The sequence below is a fragment of the Mesoplodon mirus genome (assembly GCF_964341445.2).
Source record: "Mesoplodon mirus genome assembly, chromosome: 3".
In the NCBI taxonomy this organism is placed as follows: domain Eukaryota; kingdom Metazoa; phylum Chordata; class Mammalia; order Artiodactyla; family Ziphiidae; genus Mesoplodon; species Mesoplodon mirus.
The window spans coordinates 168,153,396-168,181,174 of record NC_138978.1 but is presented as its reverse complement, the minus strand read 5'-3'; the positions used below and the strand labels follow the sequence as shown (position 1 = coordinate 168,181,174).

The window sequence follows — 27,779 nt, the reverse complement described above, 5'->3', positions numbered from 1 at the left end:
AGGTAGTAATGGGTAGATTTCAAAAACTTTCCAGATACTGTTTCAGTATTTAAAAATCTTCATTCTTTTTCAGAGAGATTCCCATCTGTTTTTAATTTTTTAAAAATCATCACTAACAGCAACTTGCTCAGTAACTAGGTAAGACTGATAAAACACATATACATACCTTTATATAAAAGGTCTCCAAAATTTGTACCTGCAAAGAAGTATTTCTTTAGACACACTTCACAACAGCTTAATACTAAAAGCCTGTTTATTTCTCAACGGTCCAACACCAGAAAACACTAACAGGTCAACAACTACTAAGACCAGCACATTTTCGGAATATAAACCCAAATGCCAGGAGCCAAAGAACTGTTTTCATGTCTTACCCCAAGCCATCCATGGATAAAAACGTGTACCCAGGATCTGTAAGAGGAATGAGACACCTTTGATTAAAATGTCAATCTTATTGTTAAATTCTTCTCACTTATATTTGCCACAGGGTTCTTCAGTGTTAGATTTGTCTACATGCTCATTTCAGGTCAGACATTTGCTCGACATCATTACAAAAACCCTGTTCAGAGCATGCTCAACATGCACTTGCAAACCAGACATAGGAAACTAGCTTGGTAGTTAAGCATTCCACTTTATCAGCATTCTCAGTTAACAGTTGAGGTTACTGAATTGTTTTTAACATTAATGCTTACCAAAAAGTTGGCCCGGACAGGTCAAGGATTCAAGTCCACCTAAGAAATGAGAGTGTGGTTTTATAACAGCCAAAAATCAATTTTCTCCCCACAAATCTAAAAAGTACCTGAAATCAGATAGAGCTAATTAAGACCTTCACGTTCAGTCAGTATTTGCTTATCATCACACAGGCTGCTCTCACAAGTTAAGAAAGGACAAGGATCTGGCTTTTATTTAATGTATTCAGCGCACTGTTCAAGCACTTTATGGGAAGACTGCCTCCTGTGCATTAGAAGGCAACCCTAAAAAGCCATTAGTGGCATTCTTTGTCATGTTTGCCCTGTCACCAATGTTTAGTTCAGTTACAATTTTACTTACCCCTTCAACTTTCAGCTTAGTGCCTACATAGTGCTTAACTTCCTGCATAGTGCCTACAAAAAGAGAAACTAGTTAGTAGTGGTATTTTACTTACCCTATCAGCAAAAGTTTTACTAACTCAGATACATCAAATGGTATTATCTTTTTCATGATTCAATCTGCTGAACTATGCAACCATCATAGTATGTTTCTTCAGATTCCCCCTCATACTAAATATAAAACTAGAGTGCAGCAATTTACGTTTGAAAAAAGGGGGAGGAAAACCCTAATATAAGCACCAACATTGACTTGACAATTTGTAACCCCTTATAAAAAAAAGCATTGCAAGTACTAGATAAATATGGACTATAAAAAAGGTTTCTCACCTGTTTGCCCATGGATACAGCATTAAGATTGTGCCTTAAGACCTGGGAAGAAAGCTTCATATAAACTTGGGTGCAATCTCTATGTTCTCTAAACCACCATTTTGTGTGCCTCAGTTAGCATAATGGTGGTAATAATTCTCGTCACCCTCACAGTCAAGAGTAGCAAATAAACTGTCATCATTGTGGCACATTCAGTGGACTTTCAACCTAACTTCCCTTTGTCAGGGAATTTCAGTAACTCACCCCAGCAGCGGTTCTCATCCCTTTGGTACACAACTAGAAAATAGACAAAGAATAATCCAATAAAACATGCTGTGCTGCTAAGTTAATCACTAATATCGTTAAGTAGTTAAGCCTCAGAATAGAATTTTTCAGAAATCCCTTCTGCCCACTACTCTTAAACCATCACAGGCTTAGCATAAAGACCACATCTAAGCAGATTTCATTCTTCCCACTGTAATTAGCCGTTACTTACCTGTCCACCAGAAGCCATCAAAAGCCACATTGCATTCATGCCTGGCACCCATGCCTGGCACCGTTCCTAGGAAAGATTAGGGATTTTAAAAATTCATTTTATTCTAAAACTAAGTTTAAACCTTACGTCGTTTCCATACCATGTAAGCACGTCGTTTACACCACCCATAATTGCGTGAGAGCATTCCACATAATTAAGATTAAGAACCACTGACGGAAATAATGGTGCAGTGCGGAGTGCAGCCTTTAGAGAACCATGTGGCCTTCCTGAGAGCAAGTGGCTGAAGGAAGACTCGGGCCGAGGTCTTTAACAAAGACCCACTCGGTGACTCGGCACACGCCGCCATCAGAGCCGTTGGCATTCATCAATAGTCTCAGATGTCCCTACCAACACAGGCTTCATCAGAGGCAGAGCCCGCGAGCCGGGGTTTTTCCGCAGTTCGGCCCAACAACCCGAGGTGTATAATTAGGTCGCGCCCGCACCCAACTCGCAATCCTCCACCATCTTCATCTTGTGAACCGTGCGAAGGCCTGCGACTAGACTAGAAATGCCAGCCAGCTTAAGGCGACCCTAACTGCCAAGAGCTGGAGGCCTCTCAGGCTAAGAACTTACTTAACAGCACACAAAACACGTACATACCAAAAGCCGTCTCGTACCTTCTAAAGACCGAGATGGCGTCCAGACGCCTGTATATAAGGATTCTATTCCATGACGTCATGACGCAGACTCTCCGCCGGCGTCCGCTTCAACTCCTCCCCCTCTCATTCTCTTCCTCCTTCAGCATCACCTCCGTCCAGTCCTCTAAGCCCGCCCCCTCGGCCCCGCCCCCTGGCCTCGCCCCGGGGCGGGGATAGGACCTCCCACGTGATGCAGGGCTCCCGCCCTCCTACGGACTGAGGAGGAGGGGAAGAGAGGGGAGGGGGCGCGAGGGACGGAAAGCGCTGGGGAGGGGTAAGGGGGGGCGGTGTAAGGGTGAGCGATTTCCTTCCGGCACGTCGCCCGCTCCGGGGGAGGGGGTGGGGGGTTTCACTTCCGGGACGGTGTTCCGGCCCATTCCGGCCCATTTCCACCCCCGGAGGTAGGTGCTGCTCCTTGACTGGGCTCGGGCCCCGCACAGCAGTCCCGCTGCCCTGCACTGGGGCCGCCTCGCCCGGTCTCCGCCGCAGCCTGCTCCTGGGGCGCTCAGCCACCTCCCTCCACCCCGCCTCAAGGCACCAGGAGACCTTCCACCCGCTTGGCCCCTGGCCGGGCTGAGCTGCCGGACCCGCCCCCTCGTGGGCCCCTCCCTCAGGACCCCGGGATGGGCAGCCCCCTCCCCAACGGCAGCCCGGACACACCCAGATACACACACCCACCTCTAGGCATCTCCCCGCCCGCTTACGCCTACCGCCTGGACCGGGTCCCGGGGCGCCGCCCCCTTCCCGGTCCTCTACCCTCACCTGATTGCTCGCTCCCCGGCCGCACGCCTTGCTCCCCTCTCCGCCCCCGCTCCTCGGTGACATTTCGCCCCTCTGCTTTTTCCCCGTTCCCCATGCTTCCTAACGCGGACGAAAACCACTCAAGTACCGGAGTGGCCAACCCCATGCAGTTCCCGATTCTCCCTCTTACAGCTCTCACCCCTCCAGTGCCGACGGTAGAGAAAGACCTTACTCCAGGGGCTTCCTCCTCGCTGGGGAATTGCCGGGAAGAGCAAACAAAAAAGGCGTTGGTGTAGGCTCCAAAATAAACATCTGAATTCATGATGGCATCGACAGAGGCTCTTATTGGATTAAAAGTTTCAAAACAAACAAAAACGCTTTGGAAAAAGGTCAGATTGGCTAAAGTTGGTTCTTGAAAGCAGTGTATACACTTCCCTATTTACTGATAAGTGTGTGGTAAATGCAGGGCAATACTGTGAGCTTGCCAGGATAAGTTCCTGAAGTTTCAGGTCTTAGGTAACTATGTATGCTCAAGTCAGTGTCTTTCTAATGGGATTTATACAAACTACTCTCAACCAGTGAAGACTGTTGGATGCAGTTACAGGCTTAGTGCTTCAGCAACTTTTCAAAAATCTTTTAATGTAAAAATATTGGCCATACTTGGTAAATGCTCTGTTTTTCACCAGCTTTGGGGAACTAAATTTCAGAATCAAAGCATCATTACCACCCTGAAATTTCCAGCTTTGAATTTAGATAGAGGCAGACTTATCTACCTTTACCTAATCCTGAGAGTGAACTTCTTCAAGTTCTCTGCATTTGCGTCCTGACACAACTTGGAGTTTTTCGTAACCTAGAGTTTACCTCCAAGTCCTAAACCCAAAGCCTTTCTGTGGGGAGCTCTGAACCTTCAGCTTAGAAATAATGGCTTATACTCAGGAGGGATATTAGTCACTTTATAAAATAATGAACATAACTCATGCATCAAGTAGTAAAATATTAAGGGTATCTAGTCAGCCCACCTGTGTATAATTACATTTATTCAAAAAGCTTCTTTCTTTCCTTCTCCAAAGAAAACTTGTCACCGCATTTTATATTGTGTGCAAATACCTTATGATTAACACTTAGTAAATAAAAATTGTCATACTGCTTTTTTTTACCCCCTCTATTCTGTTGAACTTTAGTTTTGATGTTATATAGCTTGTTAATAAGGAAAATATGGCATACCTTGAATTTTTAGAAGTCTAACAATCACTTTTTGGTTTTAATGGTGCCTTGCTGTGAAACCTAAACTACTAAACCTGTTGGTATTTCTTTTCCATGTTTAAACATAAGGAAAGTATCTCTATTTATTTGGAGATTTTGAAATTTTACTAGATAATATTTTTAAATAGGTGTGAATTAGAAAGCCTGAGGGGACTGGTTATAATTACTAACAACAGTTCGTTTCCTCTTTCAGCAGGGTTGAATGCCTGCCTACACCCTCAGGCACGACCATGGAGAAGAGTGGGAACATACAACTGGAGATCCCTGACTTCAGCAACTCTGTCCTGAGCCATCTAAACCAGCTGCGCATGCAGGGCCGTCTCTGTGACATCGTGGTCAACGTGCAAGGACAAGCTTTTCGGGCTCACAAAGTGGTACTGGCTGCCAGCTCCCCCTATTTCCGAGATCACATGTCCTTGAATGAGATGAGTACTGTCTCCATTTCAGTCATAAAGAACCCTACTGTTTTTGAACAGCTCCTTTCTTTCTGTTATACGGGGCGGATATGCCTGCAACTGGCAGATATCATCAGCTACCTGACAGCTGCCAGTTTTCTGCAGATGCAGCATATTATAGACAAATGTACACAGATCCTGGAGGGCATTCATTTCAAAATCAATGTGGCTGAGGTTGAAGCTGAATTAAGTCAAACAAGGACAAAGCACCCAGAGGGACCTCCAGAGTCTCACAGAGTTACACCAAATCTGAACCGCTCCCTTAGCCCCCGACATAATACCCCAAAGGGAAACCGGCGAGGTCAGGTTAGTGCTGTGCTGGATATCAGGGAGCTCAGTCCTCCTGAGGAGTCCACCAGCCCTCAGATAATTGAACAGAGTTCTGATGTAGAGAGCCGGGAGCCCATTCTTCGGATCAACCGAGCAGGACAGTGGTACGTGGAGACAGGAGTAGCAGACCGAGGGGCCCGGAGTGATGATGAAGTTAGAGTTCTTGGAGCAGTACACATCAAAACTGAAAACCTAGAAGAGTGGCTTGGGCCTGAGAATCAGCCTTCCGGAGAAGATGGGAGTAGTGCAGAGGAAGTCACAGCCATGGTGATTGACACCACAGGCCATGGTTCTGTAGGACAGGAAAATTACATGTTAGGATCTTCAGGAGCCAAGGTCGCTAGGCCAACAAGCAGTGAAATTGACAGGTAAGTTTTGTTTGCCCATCTAATGGCCGTTGTACAGACATAATTAAAGCAGGCCCTCTGTGTGATACAAAGAGTATCTTCCTTACTTGATGTTCTTAGTCTAAGTTTATGTTGGGGAAACTGGAAGTGTGCCAAAAGACTTGTATTCTAATTTTTTTAAAGCAGGAAGCTCCTAGTCCTGAAGTATTCACAGTGTTGTGAGAATTATGGTAAAGTTAGACACTTCATGAATCAGAATAGCATCTGCAGTCACACTAGGATCAGTAATTGCCAGGGTTTCTTCGGAATTCCAGGAAGAGAGCTGCTCATCAGCTGGGAATCTGACAGCATTGCCCTTCCTTGGTATGTTCTCACACAGGTAGGTGACCTCTGGAAGTTTCACATTCCTTTGTAGCACTGTTTACTTTTCTTTGCCCCCATCTACCAAATTAGACGAAATATGGTACCAGCAGTGATTGTTCTTTTTAGTGTAATCACAGTAATTCCAAAGAAAAGCTTTTTGGGTGTTTTTCATTCCTTTTTTTTCACTTGTCATTTGATGATATTTTTTCTGTTTTGTCATTGAGGACAGCTGCTACCACAAACCTGACAGTTTCTTTTTTTCACCAGTGCTACTATGCCCTATGCCCCATGCCCCACTTTTCTCTTTCTAATGTGTTGCAGTTGTTAGAACATTTCTTTGGGGGGAAATAACAATAATTTTAATCTAAGTAAATTGAAAGAAAGTCTCAATTGAAAGAAATATTACCAACTAAGATGGGTAATATTCTTTTCCTTTCTTAAAAATTTAAAATTGACTGTATGAACAGTGATAACTAAACAAGCTATGATTTTGGTTCGCATCTGGTCTTGAGAGACAAGTGTGTCACAGAAATTCAGAGAGTATATACTATGTCCATTTAAGTTGGTCTTGATTAGAGTATTTTCCTTCTTGTGTCCTTAATAGTTAAAATATTCTTGAGCATAATACTTATTGTCACTCTATGTTAGCACTGTTGTCCCCCCCCCATCTTAGAACTGTATCAGAAATAATAGCTTAAATGCAAAGATTTTTGATCTTCATGATCTACGTCAACAGTCTGAAATATCTAAAAAATTATCATGGGGCTTGGAGAAAGGATCAACCAAGAACCTAAAAGTTATATAGAAGAAACAAAATTACAGACCTAGGGGATTTTTTTGTTTTTTTGTTTTTGCGGTACACGGGCCTCTCACTGTTGTGGCCTCTCCCGTTGCGGAGCACAGGCTCCGGACGCGCAGGCTCATTAGCCATGGCTCACGGGCCCAGCCGCTTGGCGGCATGTGGGATCTTCTCGGACCGGGGCACAAACCCGTGTCCCCTGCATCATCAGCAGGCAGACTCTCAACCACTGCGCCACCAGGGAAGCCCAACAGACCCAGTTTTAATTTATTCTTTCTTGGTCTTCTGGTACTTATATAAGGATAGAAGTTTATATTTAGCCTTAGCTTCACCAGGTCATATTGGCTGCATCACTTTGTATTTCTTAAATTTACTAGGGCAAGCTTTTCTTCTTTCATGTATGATTCTGTATTGGCTCCATGAAAGGACTTCTTAGAAATCTGTTGTTCCCCCTTCCTAGACTATGGGATACAGGAGGCAGACATCACCATTTTTTAAGTTCCTTGACTACTTTTCTGTTAGTCCCCTTTGTGCTCCTCTTCCAACAGATTTAGCCCCTCCGGCAGTGTTGTTCCCTTGATGGAGAGACACAGAGCCAGAAGTGAGTCTCCTGGGAGAATGGATGAGCCTAAGCAACCCAGCTCCCAGGTATGTAGTTGTGAATTTAGAATTGCTGCAGTGGTTGAAGACATTGCCGCTGTGTGTGAACATAGTATTATGAATAAGAAAGGAAAGATGTAGGAGAGGTAACATTGGCCTTGTTTAATAAATACTGTATATGATTACTTTTCTCTTTATTCTAGCTTGCGAGCATGCAGGAAATACACTTTTGGTGTCAGCAGATTTGGGGAAGTAGAAAAGGATAAGATTGTGAAACTCCTTCCTGATTATAGGAGCCAGTCTATAGTCCTAAGAGTAATAAAAATAACCTCTGAAAACCACATGCAGCTAATGTAGGACCTGGGATGGAGAGAGTTTGATTTTGTACATGTGTGGATATAAGACTACATAATTATTAGTTTATATAGTATTGTAGATTTGTAAATGAATTGCTTATGCATTTTTGTGTCCTGTTTGCTTTTTAGTATGCTTGTATCCTTTCATTTATTTTCTTCCTAAATATCCTGTTAGACTAAAATGTTCTAGAAAGGTTAGGAATGATGTCTTCTATTTTATTTGCAACTCTTTTTAGCAAGTAGTGTAAGTATGTAGTTGGTTGATATTTTTGTTTATTTTTTCTCACAGGTGTCTATCATTGAAGATTGATTTTTAAAAAGTTGGTGAGCTCACCAAGTAGAACACAATAAATTGTAAACACTGTGGCCCTTTAAAAGGAAACACTGGTGGATTAAGATTGCGTAGCTAATTTTTTTTCTTCTGCACTATACTGATAGTATCTTGTTTAATCTTTATCTAAACCACTAGATGTTTATTGTGTATATAGTATAGTAACAGCAGTAAGACATTGTTATAAACTGTATTTACTTGTATATTATCATGCTATTTGGTATCAGAAAAGGAACTGCAACCATTATAGGAGAATTTTTTAGTTTTAATAAGGTGTGAGAGAAAGTATTAGGAGCTTGGAGGAAAAGTAAGTTTACTCATATTATTAGAGCCCTTCTTCTCTGCATCTCTCAAATAAAATGTGATGACTCTGTGACCTATGTGATGGTAACTATTGTGAAAATAAATACAGCAATGAGACAGACCTTACAACTTAATGTGGGCATAAGACAGACTAACACATACACAAAGCACATATAGATAAGACTATATAGACTTAAATAACTGTGTTGTGGGAGTAGGAGTGCTTAAAAGGCAGTTACAGGAATCAATATCCACTTAAGGAAAGTGTTACTCAGGAGAGTTTAAGTGTGGTTTTTAAAGTAGTTAGAAAGAGATGACTTATTCCACACATAGTTAGGATAGGGACAAAAATTGGAATTCTACAAGGTTGTTTACGTGACTGAAGCAGAAGGTACAGGCTGTAAAGAAATAGGAGATAAGTAGTATTGTCTGGAATTGCTATTAAGAGATGAGTTAATATATGCCTTAACACAGGGGTCCCCAGCCCCCAGGCCTCGGACCAGTAGCGGTCTGTGGCCTGTTAGGAGCCAGGCTGCACAGCAGGAGGTGAGCGGCGAGCAAGCAAAGCTTCATCTGCGGCTCCCCGTTGTCAGTGGAAAAATTGTCTTCCGTGAAACCGGTCCCTGGTGCCAAAAAGGTTGGGGACCGCTGCCTTAACATGGAAAGTTTATTATGACGAGTCTACTCACCAGTTATGTTTTTCCCACCACATAGAACCAAAACAGGACATGGACTTATGTTGTAGTAAAAACAAATTTTGGTAGGCTTGAAGAGCTTCTTGATTATAAGGGTGATTTAACTGGAACAGAATACTTAAGGTCACTCCTTTATTCGAAATATTCTATGGCTTTTTCCTTTTTCTACCACATGAAGGTTAAAATACTTGGTCTAATTTTCCAAGTAATTTATAATCTTTCTAACCCAGCTTTTCCCACCATTCATCAGCATTAACTGTCCCAAACAGGCAGACTTTGTGCCTCAGAACTCCATCAGACTTCTGTCTCTGCACCTTGAGTCTGGAATACTCTGTTCTTCCCAGGTGTCTGAGACCACGCAAGGCCTAACTCCTAGTTCCATCTGTCCCAGCTAGCCTAGTCCTCTTTGATCTCCCCTTCTTAAACCACTGTAGCATTTATACATGGTACCATATAATTTTTTTCCTAATTCTCTACTGACTCATATAAATTATTATTTTCTTATTTATATTAATTTGTCTCCTTCTAGATTGAAATCTCCTTGAGAGCAGAGCCCACATTTTCTGATCTTAGTATCTGACATTGTCTTATCAGGTGCCCACTAAATGGGAGTTGTTTTACCTCTAAGTAGTTCTGAGTAGCTAAGATTACTGAGTAGGTGCCCAATAAAGAGACAACTACTAAATAAGGAATTATTTAGTTCCCTGTGAAGTCCTCAGTTTGGGAGATATTTAAATAAAATTAGTGAACCAATCAGATAAGTCCCTTCAGTTCTTTTAGTCTCTGATTAGTAACTGAAGATTAGGATTGTGGACAGCAGTGAAGGCCATGTCAAGAATCTAGACTGGTATTTGTTTTAGAAAATATGGGAAACATTCATTTATATGGAATTTACTCATTGTATGGAATAATTCATTTAAAAAATAGTTTTTGAACACCAGCTACATATCAGGCACTGTCAAGTCCTGGCATATTCGGCAATATAGAATTATCCCTGTGCTTACAGAGTTTACAATCTAGTAGGGAATTGCCAACTGGGAGAAGTGAAATGATCCACTTCTTCGTGACAGAGAGAACCAGGAGGCAGCCATTTTTGTCCTTGCTTCTTTTTTAGAGTATAAAGGAATAAAACTACCAAAGATACATTGTTATCTTTGACAAGGACCTAATCTACATTTTATGCTCATTTATTTGCTCTTTTATTGCAATTTTATTGCAATAATTTTTAGGTGAAATTGATCATAATGTGTGAGTTTTCTGATTATGGTTCATGACAGATAACTAAAATACATTTACTTTCTGTTTGTGGATAATACTGCTATGACATTGTTTTCCTTAAAGTTAGGCAGGTTTTTTTAGGGAATAGGTATCCTCAAGATTATGAATAATATTGTGAATTTTTGTAATGTTTAATAATAGCTAACATTTATTGAGCTACATTAAGCACTTTCATTCAATGCTCATAGCAACCGATAAGGTAGGTGCTATTATTATATTCATTTTACAGATGAAGAAACTGATGCACAGAGTAGTTAAATAACTTGCTTAAAGTCGAACAATAAGTAGGATGCAGGTTTGAACCCAGGTTCCAGCACCCTTAATTGCTGTAAAGTATAACATCAGGCATTCAGGGATATCTCAAGGTATTATTATCATATTTGATTCCCATGAGAATCCAATGGAATTGGCAAAACATATTCTAACATTTTTATTTTATGGATGGGGAAACTAAACCTCAGAGAAGTTATTCTATGCTCTGCCCATGGTCACCCAGGACCTTTTAGTGGGATAATCCCTCATTCTTTTTTTTTTTTTTTGGCTGTGTTGGGTCATCGTTGCTGCGTGCAGGCTCTCTCTAGCTGTGGCGAGTGGCGGCTACTCTTCCTTGTGGTGTACAGGCTTCTCATTTCGGTGGCTTCTCTTGTTGCAGAACACAGGCTCTGGGCGCACGGGCTTCAGGAGTTGCAGCACACAGGCTCAGTAGTTGTGGTTTGCGGCCTCTAGAGCGCAGGCTCAGTAGTTGTGGTGCAAGGGCTTAGTTGCTCCACAGCATGTGGGATCTTCCCAGACCAGGTATCGAACCCATGTACCCTGTATTAGCTGGTGGATTCTTAACCACTGCGCCACCAGGGAGGTCCCAATCCCTCATTCTTTATGTGAGTTCAGTTTTGATTATCCAGGGAATTGGAGCAGAAAGAAATGTTATATGAAATAAATCAGAAATCATCTAAAGCCTTACCATTCAATGCTTGAACTCATACTACTTCCCAAACCTGCTGAGAACCACCTCTATTCTGTTGGAAATACTGAAGAGCATTGTTAGCTAACATGTGAAAGGAGACAATACACATTTTTAGATATTCAAGAAAAGGGTATAAGATTATTTGCTAATTAGATTCATTTTTCTCCAGTTAATCCAGAGTCAACTTTTACATATTCTCCTCTTTGCATTGTACTTTACCTGTGCTACACGTATGGAATTTTCTCCTATATATTTAAAATGCTTATATAGGGACTTCCCTAGAGGTCCAGTGGTTAAGGCTTTGTGCTTCCAATGCAGGGGGCACGGGTTCCATCCCTGGTCAGGGAACTAAGATGCCACATGCTGTGCGGCCAAAAAATAAATAAACAAAATGCTCATATATATGTGGGGGGGGGGGTTTTTTTTTTTTGGCCGCACTGCACATCATGTAGGATCTTAGTCCCCTTACCAGGGCTTGAACCCATGCCCCCTGCAGTGGAAGTGCAGAATCTTAACCACTGGACCACCAGGGAAGCCCCTATATATATTTGTGTGTGTGTGTATGTATATATAAGCTTTTTACTCAAAACATTATACATAAAACATATATGTGCTATATACACCCACGTACACAAGGACTTCAGAAGTCAGCAGGCTAAATAAATCAGAAATTTATGAATGATGATATTTTAATATAGAATTTTGAAAGCAAAGGATTTATAAATGCAAGATTTTTAAATTATTCATTCAAAGGAATATATTGTTCCCTCTCCCTCCCAGCTTTCAGATAGGAGGAAACCATGTTTATTTCATATGTTAAATATTTTGACTATTTAGATTGTTCATGTTCAGATTAAGTAAAACAAAATTAAGGTCTTAGCTAATTTATATTAAGGAATTATTGTGGTTTTTTTTAGGTGCGATAGTGGTATTTTGATTACATTAAGAAAAAAGAATCCTTGTCTCTTAGAAATGCATACTAGAATATTTATGTATGAAATTATGTCTGGGATTTTCTTCAAAAATAATATGAGAAAGGAGAGAAATAAGTGAGGGTAAAGAAAAAACACAATTGCTCATGTGTTGATAATTGTTGGGTGATGAGGAGTCAACACACTGTTGTGTCTAAAACTTAATAAAAAGTTTTAAACTGTATATCATTTTCCCTTCATTAAAAAAGAAATTAAATCAGAAAAAGAAAGCATTTATTTTGCAATAATGTAAAGGGTTAGTAATCTAAGTAACAATAGCAGAGTTTTAATGTTTTTATAATAATTGCTTTTTTTATGTCTTGAGTAATTTTATTTCAATGCAAGAAATTTAACTTAGTGGGGAGATACTTTATAAACTAAGAGAAATTGGAGAAATAATATATAACTCACAGATTATTCTATTTATTTTTGGCTGCATTGGGTCTTCGTTGCCGCATGCGGGCTTTCTTTACTTGCGTCAGGTGGGGGCTACTCTACGTTGCGATGCGCGAGCTTCTCATTGCGGTGGCTTCTCTTGTTGTGAGCACGGGCTCTAGGCGCACAGGCTTCAATAGTTGCGGTGTGCGGGCTCTAGAGCACAGTAGTTGCGCACAGGCTTAGTTGCTCCGCGGCATGTGGGATCTTCCCGGACCAGGGCTCAAACCTGTGTCCCCTGCATTGGCAGGCAGATTCTTAACCACTGTGCCACCAGGGAGGCCCTCTCTTTACTTTTAATAATCTGTTTAAATCAAACCACTACAAATAATAGGTATGTAAAATTAGATGATAATACTTCTGTGCAGTGTATTTTAAGGACACTTACCTTTACTATAAACAGTGAATTAGCAACATCATTAGGAATATGTGTTTCTCCTACTTCTCTTTGTTTTGTCTGCTTTTTGTTCAGAAGTTTCATCTTTTTGTTCAGAGGGCAAAATCAGAAACCAATTCTTTTATTTATTTTTGGTGACTTTTTTTAATACTTATTTATTTATTTTGGTTGTGCCAGGTCTTCGTTTCAGCTCCAGAGCTCCTTAGCTGTGGCTTGGCAGCTCCTTAGTTGCAGCAGTCTGGCTCCTTAGCTGTGGCATGCAAACTCTTAGTTGCAGCATGTGTGTTGGATCTATTTCCCTGAGCAGGGATTGAACCCGGGCCCCCTGCATTGGGAGCGCGGAGTCTTATCCACGGCGCCAGCAGGGAGGTCCCAGAAACCAAGTCTTGTACTTCTTTCTCTGTGGCACCTGTCATTGTATTTGGTGGACAGTAGTCACTCAGTAAATACTTACTGAGTATCAAATTGTGAAGAGGTTATAGGAGGGAATAACCAAGTTAGTAAATTCATATCTCAGCCTAGTTTCCTTTCCCAGCTCTTTTGCCAGTTTTCTCTGAGGTCAGTTAAACTTTTATTAGTCTTTAGAATGAAGAAAATATGTTGGTGTGGTACTAAAATATTTTTGGGTAAAGAGGAATACTGTCACCTACAAATTATATACATTTTTATAAAGCTAGTTATTGGGCTTCCCTGGTGGCGCAGTGGTTGAGGGTCCGCCTGCTGATGCAGGGGACACGGGTTCGTGCCCCGGTCCGGGAAGATCCCACATGCCGTGGAGCGGCTGGGCCCGTGAGCGGCTGGGCCCGTGAGCCATGGCCGCTGAGCCTGCACGTCCGGAGCCTGTGCTCCGCAACGGGAGAGGCCACAACAGTGAGAGGCCCGCGTACCGCAAAAAAAAGAAAAAAAAAAAAAGCTAGTTACTATTGGGTTAAATTTTGGTATTAATGATAATGCCATAAATATGATTTATAATGTGCTTGCCATAATGTATTCTGTACTGTCAGATATAGTAGCCATTAGCCATGTCACATGTGGCTATTTAAATTTAAATTTTAGTTAACTGAAAGCAATTAAAATGAAAAATTCAGTTCCTCAGTCACACTAGCATATTACACATGCTTAATAGCCACATGTGCCTGGTGGCAACTGTATTAGGTGGTGCGGATTATCAAGTATTTCCATCATCACAGAAAGTTCTGTTGGACCAACATTGCCTAAGTACCTACCTGATTGTCTAGACTATAATTGCAATTTAGAGTCCAAATGGATGGTATTAGTGGGCTTAGATTCTCCTATCACCATAAATTAAACATTCAGCAGGGGTTTAATAAGCATGCAGTTTTTCAGCAAGAAAGTAACTCAGCTGTCCTGTTCTTTTATGGTAATGGAATAGAGTGGCCTCGATTTTTTTTTTAATTTCTATCTTAACATCTTTACTTTTTCATAGTAATTAATTTCCTATTTGGATCACTACAAAAAATAAGCATTAGCTTAGTAACAGAGGTAAAAATAAATTTGATATCTTTTACTATATATACGTAATAATATATATTCTTTCTTATTGTCCTCACCTGGTACAGGTAGAAGAGTCAGCAATGATGGGAGTAAGTGGCTATGTGGAGTATCTCCGAGAGCAGGAAGTATCTGAGCGGTGGTTCCGGTACAACCCCCGTCTCACCTGTATCTACTGCGCCAAATCTTTCAACCAGAAGGGGAGCCTGGACCGCCACATGCGCCTGCACATGGGGATTACACCATTTGTCTGCCGCATGTGTGGCAAGAAATATACCCGGAAAGATCAGCTGGAGTATCACATCCGCAAGCACACAGGCAACAAGCCCTTTCACTGTCATGTTTGTGGCAAAAGTTTCCCCTTCCAGGCCATCTTGAATCAGCACTTTCGCAAAAACCACCCTGGCTGTATACCCCTGGAGGGGCCTCATAGCATCTCCCCTGAAACAACTGTCACATCTCGGGGACAAGCCGAGGAAGAGTCACCCTCACAAGAAGAGACAGTTGCTTCTGGGGAAACTGCCCAGGGCTCTGTGTCCACTACTGGGCCAGATTGAAACAGTGAGGAGGTGGGACAGACCCTCTTCCCCTTTGGGCCGTAAGTAACCAGCATCACGGCCATGGGCTGGTACTTAGATTCACAAAATGCCACAACACCAGATCAGAAGATGTTAGCAAGATGTTGTATCAGCAACATACACAAAAGCACTAGAGGCTCTTCCCCTCTTTCTTCCCACCTCACACTTTGGAAAATAATCAAGCAAATCAACTTTCTAATTCAGGGATCAACAGCCTTGGTTTGTTAACTTTATAAGAAAAAAAATTTTTTTAACAAAACAATGATAAATGATCATTTATCTACTAGTCATGTTTGAACACTGTACTTTCGTCCATATCACCCTGGTGGCTGTAATTGCCCAGATCTGAAAAATGAAGCAGGAGCCTTGGTCATCTGAACCAGCCAGCCACAAGAGAGAATGAAGTTATCTTGATGATGATGATGAGGGGGAATTTCTCTTCTTCCTTCCCTGCCAGAACATGCAGTTTCTTATCTCAAGAAGAAAAAAAAAAAAAAAAGAATCCCAGTGGTTCTTTTTGTTTTGAAAGGTTAGATTAATCTTTGCCCTGACAAGGCATCTGATACTTTGCCTGATTGTTTCATGTATGCCGCCATCTTGGAGCAGTATTCTAATGGGCAGCATCACCTGAAGCACTTTCGGCACCTGGAAGTGAAATGAGCAGCGAAGTGTTTGCAATAGGTAGTTCTGCATTTGGGGGCCTGGGTGTTGTGTTGAGGAAAGGGGGAGCAGGGAAGGAAGTGTTTTTGTTCTGCAATTATCGAATAGCACAGAGCCAGCCGTACTGCAACTTCCTGATTGGTATTTGTAAGCCATAGTGCTTATATATCTTCAGGTGTTAGGAAATGGCTCTAGTCCAGATGAATTAACGCGTAAGGCTGACTACCAAAGTTTCATCCAGTCTCTTCGGCTCTTAGCTTCACATAACAGCAATATTATGCATCAAAAATGTCACTTTACAGTGAAATGAGCCTGGATTGTATTTTTAAATCCACGGGTCTCCATATTTGATAACTTTTATATGACATTTTAAACACATTTTTTTCGCAATATTGTGGTTGTAGGAATTCAACATTATGCTTCTTACTGCAACTACAGTTCCATTTCCTTCTACATATGTGATAGTTTATATTTTCAGTCCAATAGAAGAACCTCACTAAATCCATGTCTTGCGTCTGCAAACTTAGTAATTCATAAACCAACCATCAGCAAATTGCTGGTGACTCCAAGAGCTTTGCTTTTTAATAATACACTGCAGGGCATTTACCAGAAAACATCATGCACAATCATGTTGCAATAAATTGATCAAGGGATCGATTTTGGTCAGGTTTGGTTACTTAATCATTCCTAAGATTTTTAAAACTTCAAGGGACCTTTTTGGTAATTCTGGGTATTTCTGAGATTCTTAATCCAGCACTGAGAGTCAGAAAGAATTTACCAAACATGTAGAGCTTTAGATGCCCTGTCTTGCATGCAGAGAATGAAGGAGGATTATTAAGGGATGCAGGCAAGTAGATGCTTACAAGTTACAGTGCAAATAGAAAAGAGAAAAATCTTTAGCTTCTCTTAATTGATCATTAATTTTTTAAAGAGTATTTAAATATTTAGTGGTTTAAGAAATTGTTTTGGTGCAGGGGCATAGATGATTGTAAAAGAGATTTGGGAGAGGGGCTGATCATGCCTGAACTGGTGGTGAGCCATTTGTGAGAACGTTAGTAGTGTGCTCCCTTCCTCAGACTGCTTTGGGTATGTGAAAAAGTGGGTAGGAAGGAATGGCGTTGCTTTGATGATAGGAAGTTAGAATGCAAAGGGTAATTCTTAAGCAATCTGAGACCTGTACATATATATACAGCTGCACCATATCACTAATGAACGGTTATTTTTTCTTCTGGAAAAACAATGCATCTTTTAATAGGAATGTAATAATGCTACCATTTGATTAGAGCCTACCCTTAAACATTATGTTGAAGCCGTATTTTGTCTTCAGAAGACATAGACTATGGCATTCTCCTCTTTAGATGGGCAACAGCATGATAGGGTGAAAACTGTTGCCTAGCGCCGTCTTAGGGACCAACTATGCTCTGTGGCATAGAAAAGGTAGAGTTGAAATTAGACTGAAATCTTTAAGGAAACATTTCAGCTGGTAATCAAGGCTTTCAGTGGACAGATTTTGCCATTACTAAATAGGCAGGGAGGTGAGAGGTAGAGAATATGCTGCTTTAGATGGAGCTTTTAAGCCTACCAAAAAATTAAGTCCATCCTACTTTTCAGAAGTATTATGCTGGAAAGTTCTTTATTGCTTTGTTAGTTTCTTAGATGTTATTTGAGAAAATAGAGCTATTTAAACTATTACCAAATTGTAAAAGTGAGGTGCAGTAATTTCTGTAAAGAGAAACTTTGCAGCATTTGTCAGTACTCCATCCAGGGTTAGCAACAGACATTTTAAATGAAGTAGGGACTGTCTGATAGATGTGGAAATGCTATGAGTGTTTGATGGGTTCCCCCTCCCTTTTCATTCACTGCTAATAGGTTTTTGCTGTATCTGTACTGTGAATAGAGTGCTTCTCGGTCATCTAGGACCACATCAGCACAATCATGTTTGCTGGTTCTCTCTTCTTAACTGGCCTAGGGCAGAGCTATGAAATTCATGAAAATTCAAGCCAGCCTAACTTTTAAACAAATTTAAGTTTCTGAAAGCAGTTTCCCCATTTTAGTTAGAAGAGATATTATTCTAAATAACTATCCAAGATTCTTATCCAGGTTCACTGTGACATTGTCCTAGTTCTTAGCTAACATCACTGTAGGGTCATAGGAGTTAGTAGTGTTCTATCTACCTTAATGAATAGCTATATAGGTGTGTGCACAGAGGATACCTCTCTTAAGGATGTACTAAATGGACTTTAGCTAATGCTGAAAACTCGTCACCAAATTTTAACTTGCACGTGTCACCTTGTGAAGGGAACAGCATTAGCAGTGAGAGCTAAATCATCATTAAGTACTTTAATGCCATGAAATAGCAAACACTGGGACTGTTTTCATTTATTGAGTAGCACTTAGTAGCAAAGGAGCTACCCAATATTCTCAGCAAAAGAAGAGAGATGACAATATATTAATCTGCTTTCATTCTAAGAGGTACCTTTTATTCTCTCTCAGAACTCTGATACCAGTTTAAAATATGGCATTGGCATGAACAGTAATACTGTACTTAGGCAGAAGGCTCTTTCTAATGACTTGTTCTCTCTTTACTCAGAACCATATTTACCTCTGAACTGAGTTGAATTTTACTTTATGTGAGATGCAAACTACCCCCAAGCTATCCGTTATACTAGAGGGTCAAATCTAATCTTGAATGTGTAAAAATAAATGCGTTCCTGAAGGATAAAAATTGGAAAAGAAGGGAGTTAGCAGTTAAGGGAAGTTTTCTTGTTGTTATTTTTTGGGTTTTTTTTTTAATGTTTCCAGTTCCCTCTACATCATTGAAACAGGGTTTTCCAAAGATGGCATGACAATAGAAATAAACCATTTTCCTACTAACTTCATAGTTGAAATCAGGCCTTGGTTGGAAGTGGTTTTACGGAAGAGTGAAATAGTGAACTTCATCCTTAATAGCTGAATAGTCTTTAGTCAAGAAATAACTTTTGAAAAGTTTTAGCTGTTACTTAACACTAATTTTGTTTTAACTGGTAAAAACGACACTTTATTTGACTGGAAGATCTAATTTAAAGAAATGAAAGCAATGGGTAATGGAAAGGAAATTAAATTGAACAAAGATAAAAGTCTTCTTAGTCATAGTGAAAAGGCATTTAATCAGGAAGGAGTTGGAATCTTGGAAGTTTTTATTTTTTCAGCTGCAACAGATGTGGTTTTTTTTTTTCTCTTCCTCAAATGTTCTCCTTATCTGTATGCTTACTCATTCAGTATTTTGGTTACTAAGATTTAGAGAAGGGACAACTAGCAATTAAACCAGGTAAATCCCTTAATTTGAGAGGAGGCCCCTTAGCAAAGTATATCTCTAGGATTTAGTAATTAGATCAAGGTTCAGCAAACCATAGCCCCCAGGCCAAATCCTGAGGTCACCTGTACTGTGAAGAAAGTGATAGTGGAATAGATCCACACCTATTCGTTTTGGTATTGTTTATGGCTACTTTCTGCAATAGTGGCAAAGTTGAGTACTTTGACAGAGACCACATGGCCTGCAAAGCTTGAAAACAAAAGTTTTCCAAGTCCAGAATCAGATTTGAAATGATTACACCACTGCCTCTCAAGTTGTCACTCTTGCCATTTTGCCTTTATAATAATAGTTTGGTTGAGGTTTTGAATTCATACTGCCATATATGCATCAGTTTCTTGAAAGAGGTTGCCATCTTTTTCTAGATCCTTGTCTCATTTGTGCTCCTTCTTGAATCCCATTGCTTTAAAGCATTTAGAGTAGGCCTTATGATTTGTCCTTGCCTTAAAGGTGCATTAAAGTTTAGGATGGTAATTACAGATTTAAGAAAGTAATTTTTTAAAATAATTCCCATGCATAATAATGTAGGGTTAAATGAATACCATGTTTACATAAAGTACTGTAAGAAAAGTAATGTTTTTATAAGTGTTTTGCCATTTCTCTAAGTTAACATAATGATGATGATGGCAAGAATGAATTTATTCCCACTAGTATTAAAAATTAATTTCTTTTATGAATAAGTGGTTTGATTCTTATCCAAAGTACTGTTTTTCTAGATTAGAAACCTCTACCCATTTCCTTTACTATGAATCTTCATTTCCTCAAGTAAACTCACTCTGTTCCATGTGGAATAGTAAAAAGCCAAAATCGTCCTTTTTTTTTTTAAGTCAGTGTTTTAAAACATAATGAAACATCTGAAGATTTAAAGTTCTTTTTAGACCTACCTTCCAATTTCTGTTATTGTTTGTAATTCTTCTAAATCTGTAATGAGCCATTATGTATTTGATTTGTGAATGTTCATTCTTACTGTTCAAATAGCTTATTTATGCCAGATGTGGAGAAAATGGAAAATGTTAGGATGATAATAAACAGAATTCCTTGCAAGAGGAGAATATAATTGCTCCCCATTTGGAAACAATACATGGACTTCTGAGGTAAATTTATCTGGGCAAACTGTTCTAGGCCATGCTGATACAATACAGTGGATTTGATTCTTACTTTGTTGTAAGCTCTACCAAGACGTACGAAGTTTGGATGAGTGACCTAGCCGCATATACGGCACCTCTTCAGTAGGCATTTTATTCTTAAAGTTGCCTTTTTTCTAAGTTGGATATTGGTAGGTTTTATATGTTACACCCTCCAAGTAATAGATAATCTTCATCTAGAAGGTTCCAGAATATTTGCATAGGTGATATCTGCCTTGCACTTATAGTAATAGTGAGTTCTTGAGATTTTGCAGTGCTGCTTTTCTGGTTAATTTGGGATTCTGATTAATCTGGGGTAGAGGACTTGTGAAAGAAATTGTACTTAGGTAGCCCAGTGAATCATCTGCATCCGCCACCATTTGAGGTCTTGGTAATAGATGTCATTTAAATACGAATCTGTTGAAAACAATGGAGTTTGCCAAGCATTATGACTTCTTTGATAATTACCAGTCTTATGTTGCTTTGCCTCCTTTGCTTTTTAGTGTCTGTTTTCACTCTTATTCTTAAGTGGTGCTTTTCCCAGGGCCAGTCTTTTTACTTTGCATTAAGTATGTTTTCTTGCTCAGGACAAGCCAAAGTTGGATATTTTGAGTACTTTCAAACCTGACTTAATTACATTCCAAAGGATGTAATTGTTGATAGGAACAGTGATATCAAAACCTGCAAGATATCTGTACAGACTATCCAGTTTTGTTGTGTAGGCAGACTATCTTTTCCCTCAATTGTAAGGAACAGCAATGACTTAGAAGGCAAATATTACATGAAATATACATTATGTTCACAGAGCGTGCACATATAAGATAAATAAATTTCTTATCGTCTTCCCCATTATCTGTATAATAAATACCTCCCATAGTAACATAATTAAGAAAGGTCCATTAGCTCAAATAGTGGAAGTTTTAAACACAAAGCTTAGTTAGAAAGGCAGAGCAGTTTAGGGGGAAAAAACCAAAAAAACACTTTTCTAATGCTTGCTTTTTTCATGTCTACTCAGTAAGTCCTGTTAAGGAAGCTAGAATTCACCACCCAGTTAAGAGAGATATTTGTTCAGTATCTCATATGACCAACAACACAATTTAATATACTGTGAATTTTAGAATCTCAATCCATAATGCCAGAAGTCAAAGTATGTATCTCATAGGAAAATGTTCCCTATTCTATGAAATCACTTATCTTAAATGGTTGGTAGCATACAGGAGAATCTGTTCCATTAAGTAAATTTTTGTTCCATTAAGTAATTTTTGGTACCAGACAATCTGCTTGGAATTTGTATAACAGAATTGATTTTAGACATAGTTTAGATGTGGTTTCCTATACTTGAGAGTCCTAAACCCACTTGGTTAGAGGCTGGTGTATACTTTTAAAAGCCTGCACTTTTCACTACAGAGATAAAAGATCAAAAAGAAGGGGACAGAATTAGCCATACTAAGTGCTTTAGAGACATAATTGCAGTAAATTCTCAAAATAATCCTATGAGGTAGTAATGGTAGTAACTAAAAATAGCTGACTTTAAGTGTTTCCTATGTGTTAGGCACAGTTCTGTGTGTTAACTCATCTAATCCTTATGACAGTCCCATTAGGGTAGATACTGTTATTGTCCTCACTTTAGAGAGAAAGAAACGGAGACACAGAGAGGTTGACCTAGGCAGTCTTTCACTACACTTGACATTCTTAGTAGACTATGTTGCCTTTAATAGGTGTAATTATACTACATTTTATAGATGAGGAAACTGTTGAGCCCAAGATTACACAATGGATAAATTGCAGAGCCAATATTTACCTATCTGATTCCAAAGCCCAGGCTATCTCCAGTACATCGTGTTAACTCTGTTTACTTATAAGAGTTGGAGTGAACTAGAATATACAATAGCCAGTAACAGCACTGCTTTTAGTGAACTTTTAATTCAGGAATAAGTGGAAGATTTCTTCACGAGATAAAGCAGTTGACCTCTGAGCAGATGTTGAATGATGAATATTTTCTGGGGATATTGCCCACCAATTTAGAGGAGTCACCCATTTGGTAGTTCTAACTGTGAATGAGTGATTGAGTTACTACCAAGGCAAAAATTGAAAGATAGATAGCATTCCAGTTATCTATTGCTGTGTAATGAACTATCCTAAACCTTAGTGACTTAAAACAGCAACTACTTTATATATCGCATGATGTTGTGAGTCAGAAATTCAGGAAAGGCTTGTCTAGGCAATTTCTTACTCCCTGTGGTGATAACTCAGGTCACCTGGTAGTATTCAGCAGGTGGTTGGACTGGTCAGGAGTGTCCAAGATGATCTCACATTCCTGACACCTTGGTTGGGAGGGCTAGAAGACTAGGCCCAGCAGGCCACCTCTCCCTCTCTGGAGTCTCAGGGACTCTCTATCTGATCTCTCCATCATAGTAGTCAGAGTTATGAAATGGCAGCTCAGGCCTCCAAGAGGCTGGGCAGAGGATGCCAGTCCCCTTCAAGGCCAGGCCCAGAGCTATCATAGAGTCATCACCATACACTACTGGTCAAAGAAGTCACTGGTCAGCCCAGATTTAAGGGGAGAGGAAATACCTTACCACTTGATGGAAGATGTGTCAAGGATTTGGGGCCAACTTTAATCTGTTATAGGTAGCATTAGATTTCTGTGATTTGTCTTAACTCTTGTGTGTTCATTTAGGTCAGTTGTTTGTGCCATAGAAACCACTTCTTATATCTACCATGGGTCAGTAAAGGAGCTAGAAGGAGAATGAGACAAATACCTGGAACAGATTTCTTTAGCTTCCCACCTCCTGAGTTTCATTTATATTATAGCAAAATTTCCACGTTTTCTTTTGTTCCAAGTTCCAAACTGTGAGCATTTGCCGTTTTTTTTTTTCCTGTGAAGCCACAGTAACTGTCTATGCTAAACCAGAAATACTCTAGAGGGATTAAAAAGCTTGCTGTTACAGACCTTGATTTATTAGAGATGTCAGCTGTATTTAATTTACAAATAGGCAAGAACTCCTGTGGTATGGAAAATTTATATGGCTGCTAAATCTGTTTCAACAGGAGTTTCTATTAGTGGCTAGATGGATTATATTCTTGAGATGATTGCAAGTTTTGCCTACATATCCTACACATCTTTACTGCCACCATACCACCTCTGGCACAAATTTATGCTAGGAGAATAGATTCATTCCATTTATATTACCTTCCATATGGGTAAATCTGTTGCCCAATTTTATAGTTGTTAATCTTTTAAAATTATCAGTTGCTATCAGCTTCTGTTATATAGAATAACAAATCATTGAATTTTTACAATTTTTGGTTAGACTTGTCAAATTTAGGATGCTTTATTTAAATTCCTGCTGGCTTATAAATGGACTTTTATTGCCTTCAGAAGATATACTGGCAGAGAATGGATTCTGCTCTAAAAATGGTCATCCCCAAATGAATACACTTTCTAAGAAAAGAAAGGTTTGGTGTTATCTATCCATTCCATGTATAGTGGTTTCCTAGAGAATTAGTTGTGAGGGCTTCTTGCTGGTCATCCCCAATTATCATATAGTGAAGAGATCTCTGTTCCCTGGTCAGGCCTCAGAAATTACAAATACAGGATATAAAAGGGGTACTCAGGGCTGAAGACTTAATTTAGGACTCTAGAAAATGCTGGGAAGAGAAAAGAAAGATTTCGGCATTTGTAGTTGAATAACCAGGGTTGGAATGTTTGAGTCATTTAGGCATCAGGATTAATTAGATTTTATCATATAATGATTGGGGCAAATTTGGATGAATAAAAATAAAATAGCCTTAACATTTTCTTTTTTATCCATATTTCCACTCTGCTGTACCTCAAAGTCTGCTCTTTGTGACAGAGAAGCCTTTGAAAATACACTCCCAGGTAATGAAAAATTGGTTCTAGGTACTTTTGCTAGAACCATCTTTGCCGTAGTCAACTTTGCCGCAAGCATTTTCACCTTATAACTAATTTGCTGTAAGGCAATTTTGCCATAAAAGATAAAAAATAAAAGAGGGACATTAAAAAGGACATAATGAAGCATGAAAAATGAATAACAAAATTTAAAAACTTTATTGCAAAATACAAAATACTTGAATACCTCTAAAATGTGTGTAGATTCATGGCAATCCTGCACAAATAACTGATTTTGTGTGTTGTACCTAAGCACTTGTTTTCCAGGTCTTTCATTCTTAGTATTTTATACTTTTTTTTTTTTTTTGCTTGTTGATTCATCTCCTCATTCAGCATTGTGCTTTTTCTTTTTGCTTAAATTTCTTCCTTCATTAAGAGAGGTATCAGTTTCCAAATACCAGGATGCATATTTGTAGCCAAGCTTTGTATTGCATTGTGAAAGCCTCTGCACTGTTGTTTGTTCTGGGCATTTTGTCATATGTCCATTCATAGACCTTCCAAAGTTCTGTGGGAAATGTGAGTTCAACTCTGCACCTTTGAGGCTTTTGGCCTCTTTATCCTCCAATGTAGTGTTTCAAGATAAGAAACCAACTCTTGGGGCAAATCATCATTATCTGTCAGCTCAATAAAGGCATCAGTAATGTTGCTAACTGGGAGAAATGCCAGTCGAAACCAATCAAACCAAAAATTCATCCATTTATTTTATCTTTTGTGGTAAAAATTGTCTTATGACCAATTAGTTATGCTGTGAAAATGTTTGCAGCAAAGATGCTTATAATGAAAATACTGGACACTTGAAAAATATTTGATAATCTATGAAGATGCCTCTCATTCGGTTTCTTACAGCTCTTTGGGCCCTCCTCTAGATTCTCTGTGACTCTTAAATTTGAAATCACCTGGTGGTTGCACGAAAACTAAGTATAGCTGTTTCTTGAACAATGTGGGAGTTAGGGTGCTGACCTCTGCACGTGGAAAATCCCCCTATAACTTATAGTTGGCCTCCGTTTCTGTGGTTCCTCTGCATCCAGGGATTCAACCAACCACTGATGGTGTAGTACTGTAGTATTTACTATTGAAAAAAAACCTGGCTATAAATGGACCCATGCAGTTCAAACCCATGTCGGTCAAGGGTCAACTGTACTGTGGTCTCAAATTGAAAAAGAGAACAAAGTCAAGAGAAAGGGAACCTGCAGATTGACAAAATACTTATTCTTTCTTTTCAGCATCACAAGTCTAAACCATTTAATAACCACATCCTGAGAAATTCCTTAAGGTTTAGATTTCTGCTTTTAGCATATCTTGTAGCAGATGTTTTGACATTTTTGAAGATGATCTACTGAGTTTCCTATAAATAGAATCCTAACTACAGTGGTTCTTAAAGAACCACTGCAAAAACAGAATTACAACACAGGGAACAAAGCTTAAAATGTGTTTCCTCTGGAAGCCAAGACGCTAAATCAGGAGTCACTACGTGTGACTGGAATCCACCTCTAGAATGGCTATCAGCCAGATAGCAAAGATATTTAGAATTTATATGGTATTTGATATTTTTACAAAAATGATTTTAAATCATGTAACTTGAAGTTTTAAAAAATGAGCCTGTTTTCTTTTTGGAAAAGTGGGCCAATAAAAATAACACTAATATAATTCAATTGTATATGCATGTGCATTGAACACAGAGTGGTATACTAAAGATAGTTCATGCAAATAATTTTTGTGGGAAGTTTGGCTATTTTCTTAATATCTTTTTTCATAAATGTATGTTTATAAATCTATTTACTCATCCACTATGACCTTGGTAGCTTTAGAAGCATTTTGTTAGCTGTATCATTGATTATAAAAATCAAATTCTTGGCATAGTAGGCTATGAGAGCTTTTAGTTGCTTTGTTTGTATTTTGGCTAAGAAAATTGTTTCTTGCACTTTCTATTTATAAAGATGTTATAACACTTTGCACCCACTTAGTGCAGCTGCTCTTCAGCGACAAAAGATGTAGGCGTTAAAGTGAGATGTATGTTTAGAAGCCTGGCAAAAGGAGGGATCTCAAAAGAACAAATTTGGCTTGCATCTACCTGAGAAAAGCTGGGGGATAATATAAAATTTAGATTGAAAGTATCTGTTGGGCTAAGTGTACAGTTGCTGCAAGTTGCATTATCATTGTGAGTTGCCAGCTATGTGTATGTGATTTTATGTATGTATGTGAGAAAAAGGTGTCTGATGAAGGCAGATAAGTCAGTGTAGAAAATTCTACCTCCCATTAAAGACTGAGAATATTCCAAGATTGCCCTGTAGCCCCTTAGGCAGGAGGCTGGATTCCTCAGCCACCATCCACCCCATTCTCTTGTACTCACTTCAGCTCCTCTACCTCTGAGCACTTGGCTGAAGATAGAGTGTAGCTTTCTGTAGCAAGCAAAGGAAAGCCAGACCCAAAATACAGAGACTGCAGTATCTCACTTCTTGTCATGTTCAGATGTCAATGTTTGGTTTCGTTGCCCAAATCAAACAGTGTCAGAACACTTGGGTTTAGTGCTTTTAACCACTGGCTTCTATTTGGCAAGAGTAGCCCGTGGAAGTGGAGTCTTTCTGTTGTTTGTAAAGGTGCACTCAACTCCTTTTAATGATGTGAAAATTTTGTTTGAATCCTGAGGGGTTTTTTTAATTTTATTTTTAAATTGCCATTTGCAGTCCCTTTTGCGGGACTGGAATATCAACCATATTTTCCTGATAATGAGCCTTCTGCCAATATCTTAACTTGCAGTTTTGCATGCAGTTTTTTGGATGACCTGTTTTGCTTTTAGACACTCCGAAGAGAGATTTTTCTGGTTTTAATGCCAATACTGTTAAAATAGTCAGGATGGCCTGTTGTGGGTGTCAGGAAATTCAGTTTCGGAAGTAAAATGCCACTAGGCAGGCCACGTAATCTTTAAATGCAGTTGTAGCACTCAACTGATTTGCTGTTTGGGGCACAAGTACACTGAGCCAAGTCAGGTTACCTACCGCTTGAACATTTGTTACAGCTGAGGAAGGACTACTGGCCTTTTCAGAAATATCCCAGAATGCTTTCCACCTTTTCATTTCTAATGCACTGGCTGGTTGTAATTCCAAACAGGGATTCTCGGATTAGGAGTGAAAATGAGAGAGTGATCTATTTTCAGATTTTTAGAGGTTGGCCTCTGTGTTTTAGGTACTAGCTGGTAAGTATTTACTTTCCTGGTGACTGGGTAGGGCAAGTGACAATACAGTGTGAAATTCCAAATGAGACAAGCAGTACTCATTGGTGAAAACTGATGTAGTAAGTTTGCCCGAATACAGTATGAATGCTATAGGGAGATAGGCAGTAAAATCATGTGAATCTATTCACCACAGCTATTTTTTTTCTAACTATAGAATCATTGTCAGCCTATAAGCCATGCTCCTAATATCCTAGACTCAGGAATTAACTCCTGCTGGCT

At 39.5% G+C, this 27,779-nt stretch overlaps 2 protein-coding genes across 7 annotated transcripts in view; one reads left to right on the top strand and one right to left on the bottom strand.

Moving 5' to 3' along the window:
• The window catches only part of LOC309799753 (uncharacterized protein), a gene marked incomplete at its 5' end in the record, with an annotated part of 4,799 nt that extends 1,410 nt beyond the window's left edge, over nt 1-3,389 (bottom strand). Inside the window, 7 exons of one of the 3 annotated variants that reach the window (XM_082613257.1) lie at nt 157-196; nt 372-408; nt 690-728; nt 1,048-1,100; nt 1,413-1,454; nt 1,656-1,688; nt 1,888-3,389. In XM_082613257.1, coding sequence (XP_082469383.1) covers nt 2,649-3,389 — 741 coding nt within the window. In that variant the 3' untranslated portion in view covers nt 157-196; nt 372-408; nt 690-728; ... (2 more) ...; nt 1,656-1,688; nt 1,888-2,648. The remainder of the gene's footprint in view (nt 1-156; nt 197-371; nt 409-689; nt 729-1,047; nt 1,101-1,412; nt 1,455-1,655; nt 1,689-1,887) is intronic. The other 2 variants (XM_082613255.1, XM_082613256.1) reach the window with 2 other exon arrangements.
• On the top strand, nt 2,936-27,779 carry ZBTB37 (zinc finger and BTB domain containing 37). Of its 4 annotated transcripts, none has more exons than XM_082613248.1 (4): nt 2,936-2,965; nt 4,762-5,721; nt 7,411-7,510; nt 14,773-27,779. In XM_082613248.1, the coding sequence occupies exons 2-4, from the start codon at nt 4,799-4,801 to the stop codon at nt 15,259-15,261; spliced, it is 1,512 nt and encodes a 503-aa protein (XP_082469374.1). In that variant the 5' UTR covers nt 2,936-2,965; nt 4,762-4,798; the 3' UTR covers nt 15,262-27,779. The 4 variants fall into 4 exon arrangements, with proteins under 4 accessions (XP_082469374.1, XP_082469372.1, XP_082469375.1 ...); XM_082613246.1 differs by lacking the exon at nt 2,936-2,965 and adding an exon at nt 3,612-3,694; XM_082613249.1 differs by lacking the exons at nt 2,936-2,965; nt 14,773-27,779 and adding exons at nt 3,612-3,694; nt 8,108-8,432.